The sequence below is a fragment of the Morone saxatilis genome, unplaced genomic scaffold, assembly GCF_004916995.1.
Source record: "Morone saxatilis isolate NCDOM2014 unplaced genomic scaffold, NCSU_SB_2.0 Contig24, whole genome shotgun sequence".
Classification (NCBI taxonomy): domain Eukaryota; kingdom Metazoa; phylum Chordata; class Actinopteri; family Moronidae; genus Morone; species Morone saxatilis.
In genome coordinates this window covers 26,028,693-26,033,751 of record NW_023339807.1, presented here as the reverse complement: position 1 = coordinate 26,033,751, position 5,059 = coordinate 26,028,693, and the positions used below count along the sequence as shown (strand labels likewise).

At 42.5% G+C, this 5,059-nt stretch overlaps 3 protein-coding genes across 3 annotated transcripts in view; 2 read left to right on the top strand and 1 right to left on the bottom strand.

The window, feature by feature from the left end:
• LOC118336472 overlaps positions 1–5,059 on the bottom strand; it is a 744,338-nt gene that overhangs the window by 624,428 nt on the left and 114,851 nt on the right. The gene's annotated exons all lie outside the window — the stretch shown is intronic.
• Positions 101–2,905, top strand: LOC118336483 (methyltransferase-like protein 27). Its single transcript, XM_035673150.1, has 5 exons — positions 101–235; positions 704–832; positions 1,423–1,558; positions 1,739–1,831; positions 2,287–2,905. Exons 1-5 carry the CDS (start codon positions 119–121, stop codon positions 2,523–2,525), a joined length of 714 nt encoding a protein of 237 aa, XP_035529043.1. The 5' UTR covers positions 101–118; the 3' UTR covers positions 2,526–2,905.
• On the top strand, positions 3,731–4,932 carry LOC118336501 (methyltransferase-like protein 27). The gene is made up of 3 exons (XM_035673168.1): positions 3,731–3,828; positions 4,274–4,426; positions 4,732–4,932. The coding sequence occupies exons 2-3, from the start codon at positions 4,310–4,312 to the stop codon at positions 4,915–4,917; spliced, it is 303 nt and encodes a 100-aa protein (XP_035529061.1). The 5' UTR covers positions 3,731–3,828; positions 4,274–4,309; the 3' UTR covers positions 4,918–4,932.

The following is a 5,059-nucleotide window of genomic DNA, read 5'->3' as shown; positions in this document are numbered from 1 at the left end:
GTTAGTAGATACATTCTCTGTTGGGTTGGTCTCCACATGGGTGACATTTCTTGGCCAGAGGACGAACAGAAGATGTAAATTGTCTCCCCTTCGGCAGGTTTGTAGTTGTCTCCTCATCATGTCAGACTGCAGTAGAACTGTGGAGGAAGTGAAGTCCATCATTCTGTCCAGCAAAGGCTTCGATTCGCAGCAGACGGCAAAGTTCTACGACAGCTGGGCACAGACGTACGAACAGGTCAGTAGACAGAAACTCATCTTCCTTAGAGGAAACACCACAAAACATTTGTCTGTTGAGTATCAAACACAAATTCCCTGTTGGCTTTAAAGGAGCCACTGAAATCAGGTCGCTTTGGAGACACGCTGGTTCTGTACCATCTTATCTCTCAGAATAACACACTATGAATCTGGATATGTTTCTGAAAAATGTCAGTACACACGATGTTTGAAACTGAATCTGCTGGATTATCGATATCGAGAAGTGTCATCTGCATATAATAACACTTTGTTCTTCCTCCTAACCTTGTATCCAGGGTTCAGCACTAAGAACAACAGCCACTGATTGAATATTAATTTAACCTTAAAGCGGCATGCAGCGATGAATGGGACATCCCAGTGTTCAGTACATGTATTGAATTCAACTCTTATTCACACTGATATTCCTAAAAGTGTTGATTTTAAGAATTTGTGCATTTTACATCAACAGGATGTGAAGATCATTAACTACAGAGCATCAGACCTGGGGGTAGATTTCCTGAATTCCCACTTCTCTGGGAATCGTGAAGAGGTTCAGGTTCTGGACGTTGCTTGTGGATCTGGGATGGTCTCTAAACTGGTGAGCCAAAAATATCCATTTGAAGTCGAAACTCAACTACAATGGGGCGGCTGTGGCTCAGACGTTTCGAGCGGGTGTCCCCAATCGGAAGGTTGTTGGTTCAATCCCTGGCTCCTGAAGTGTCGAAGTATCCTTGAGCAAGATACTGAAACCCAAATTGCTCCCGATGCATAGCATCGGTGTGTGAATGTGTATGGATGAGTTAGTTTCTGTTTGATGGACTTTTCCATCCACTGTGTGAATGTGTGTGAAAGGGTGAATGTGGCACGTAGTGTAAAAGCGCTTTGAGTGGTCGGTAGACTAGAAAGGCGCTATACAAGTACAGGGTCCATTTACCATTTACAAAGACACAACAACCAGCAAAACAATCCACATCAGTACTTGTTCACTGTTCACTGGGAACTCCCAGTCCAGCAGAGTCAGCTAATAGGACCGCTACACCTGCTTAACGAGAGAACATAACGGACATTGAAGCCCCTCCCTAACTGACTGTTTTTACAGTAAATATCAGGGAGGAAACAGCTCTCTGCTTCCTGGTTCATGTGGACTTTAAAAATGTCACTGTTGGTTTCTTCTCCTTGTGTGTATAGATGGTTGAACTGGGCTTCAGGCACTTTGTGGGAGTGGACGGCAGTAAAGGCATGCTGGAACAAGCTGCTAAGACCGGCCTCTATCAGGACCTCAGACTGGCCTTACTGGGAACAGAACCACTGCCTGCACAGACTGGTACTCTCCACTCACACTCTGAATTAATATGATTTGAAGGGGTGAGTTGTATAAGCCCCCATACATCATGAATGGGAAAATTAGCTGTAGAGATCCAAAAGGCTGTAAACATGTTTATTTGTTCATATGATTCCTGGAAACTGAAGCTGGCTCTTCTTCCTCCTCTTCTCCTGGTTTAAGATACATTTGATGTGGTGATCATCGTTGGCGCACTGGATGCTGGTTTTGCCCCGGTCGGTGTTGTCAGGGAGCTCTGCCACGCCGCCAAACCAGGTAAGCAGCTAACCACTGTTAGCTCTGCAAGGACTGAAAGAGACACCAAACGCAGTCTGTCTCTTTGTGGTTGTTTTCCATTACTTTTGTCATTTTTAGTCTCTTTAGTCGCTTTGAGTGTCTTTGAAGTCATTTTCATGTTTTTAGTGGTTTTGAATCTTTTTCTGGTCCTTTTGATTGGTTTTACAGAGGATCTGGTCCAGGGGCTCTGGGCCTGTACTCAGTAGCTCAGTAATCCATCCATGATACTAACAAGCCACCTACCTGTCACCTTCTAGCTCCAGTAGGGGGGGCACCAGGGTGACCAGACTCCACCAATCTTTTAATGTTCTTGGAGCCCTTAGAGGTTGTCAGAGTTGGGATTTGTGTTGTTCTGTTCCTCTGTGACACCCTGATCTCCTGCTCCCTCCAGTGTATTACTAACTGTAACTGAATAAACTGCGTGTTGTCTGCAGGAGGTTTGGTCTGCATGGCGAGAGGTGAACACACAGGAACACCAGCAAACCAATACAAGAAGGATCTGGAGAGAGAGCTGCAGCTGATGGAGGAGGAGGGACTGTGGAGTCCAGTAGGAATCAAACAGACAGACAGATACATGGAGGACCCACATCTGAGTGCAGAGAGAGCCAAAGACATGCAGGAGGAGCGATACATCAGCGGGACGGTTTATCTGTACAAGAAATCCATCCATTAAGATCAATTATTAATCATATTCAGTACATAACAGAAGAGAAAATCCTAAATATTCAGTTACAAATCAAGTCTGTCATACATTCTGTAAATTCATTGTGTGTGTAAACGTCAGCGGGAGAGAGAACAGACCTTTACTTTTTAATTCTTCCTCCATGTTTTACCTGGTTTGCTGCTCAAAGCTTCTCCAATATGATCATTTGCTGCTTTTCTTTGGCACTGATCTGATTGTAAGCTGAATATTTTGGGGATCTTGAACTGTCAAATAAAACAAGTGATTTGAATAAGTCATTTAAAAATGTATTTTATTGATTTCTTTGACTGGGATGATACATATAGATTAGGCACTGTAACATTTTAATAAACAAACCCATGCCCACGAGAGAGCAGATTGGATATCTCTATGGTTATTATTAATGTCTGGGATTCCCCTTGAAATCAATGAAAGGGGGGTCTTGTGATCACACTGTCCAGTATCTGGCAGCCTGTCTTTAAAGCTCCAAACCAAGGTGAACTCCTCATGTGAATGTAAACACAACCACTCAATGCTCAAGAAATTCTGAGCACAACATGTGTTCAGATTTACTTTAATGTCAAATAATTAATTACACTAATTATTATATTGCTGATTATAATAGGGAGTCAGGGAAAAATACAAATGAACGATCTTTAAATAATTTCCCCCTGGGATTATTAAAGTATTTCTGCTTGTGATTCTGATTCTGATTATTGTCATTATACTCAAATGTTGAGATGTAGGCCTACTGTGTATATTTTTAAAGTTCTCTTACACCTCCTAAAATCAAGGCCACACGACCCCCCTGTGAAGCTCTGGTGACCCCTAATGGGGGTCCAACCCAACAGATCTGTCCCTTTCATTTTTTTAAAATTATTTGTGGTTGTATTGCACATTCATTTGCTGTTTTTTGGTCATTAACTCTGTGTTGTTAGTGTGTGTGTTTGTGTGTCTGATTAGTAGTTGAATACATTTTTTGTGATGAACTTGATAATGTGGATTGTGTGTGTGAAATATACAGTCACTGTACACGAGTCAGTGAGACTAAATCAATTAATTGGCTATCAGTTTTCTCTTTTTGAAACTCAATGTGAACAGTGATTTCTTCCAATGAACAGAAGTGGGTGTACGCCTGCCCCCTTCCTTTCACCAGGTCAACACTCAGGTAATACCTGTTTGAGCAGAATAAACCTGTCAATCAGCACCGACCTGCTCACCTGTACTCACCCTGCTTCTATCGTCACTGCTCTCACACTCACATCTGCTTCTCTACCTGGAAACATTCACACAGGTGAGCACAAACCGCTTTCACACCTTCATCAGTCAGACTCTACTTTTATAAGGGCTGTCATTTATTAATGTGCCAACAGTTGTTTTGATGAATGAAAACCAATTTCAGTTTCTCAGGTCTTGTTATGTTCAGATATTCAGTTCACTGTGACAGAGACACACACACTGCAGAATCTGAAAACGCAGAACAACAGACGGCTTTGATTGATAAATGATCCAGTTTAGTCCATTTCCATTGGAAATAAAGATATAATAAAGAATAAAATGTCTTTATTTCAGGGCTCCTTAAGGAACCAGAGAAGTAAAAGCATGTTGAAAATAACAGCTGATGTTGCTCTTTAGTCAGAGCTCCTGTGAAGACACTTCATCTTTTAATTTACTGCAATATTCTCGACTGCTGTCACTGTCTCACTGTCTGAGATAAACTCTCATGTAAATGCATCCAGGGTCTGTCTCCTTCCTCCGGCAGGGCTGAAGTCATCATGGCAGACTCCTGCAGAAGTGTGGACACTGCCAGGGTCGCGTTTCAGTCCTGTAAAAGTCCAGATGCAAAAGACCGAGTTCAGTTCTACGACAGCTGGGCAGAAAACTATGAAAAGGTCAGTTTTAAGATCCCAGTTTCTATTCAGGTTTGATGTTGGTTAATCTTTATCCATCTGTGCAGCTCTGTGGAGCCTTTTAGCCTCTTTCAGCTCCTGTCTTGTTCAGAGGGGAATATTGTACTTTGTGCTTTTCTTAACTTTGGTATTTTAGATTTGCTTTACCAAGACGGCCAGATTATGAAACAGTCAGTTTAATACTGATGCCTCCATATGACCAAACAAGACCAGAGATTACAATTGTAACTTAACAGTGCTGCAGATACAGTATCGGGTTTGACAAACTAACACATTTTTGAAAACAGGATCACTCTCTGATGAGCTACAGAGCACCAGACCTGGCAGTAAACCACCTGTCTGATCACTTCACTGGTAATGCTGAACAGGCTCTGGTTCTGGACGTCGCCTGTGGGTCCGGATGGGTTGCTAAAGAGGTGAGACTGTCCAATATGTACAATATGTCAGCTGACATTAGGGGGGACGAAGTTTGACAATATGGTGAAGCAGTGTGGGGTTGTTCAGGAGGTTTCTACCGGGAGCCATATTATCCACAGAGGTCTCCTCCTCTCCAAAACAAACTGACCCGCTGATTAAAACCAACTAAAATCCTTCATCCAGTTCAAATCTAGAGTT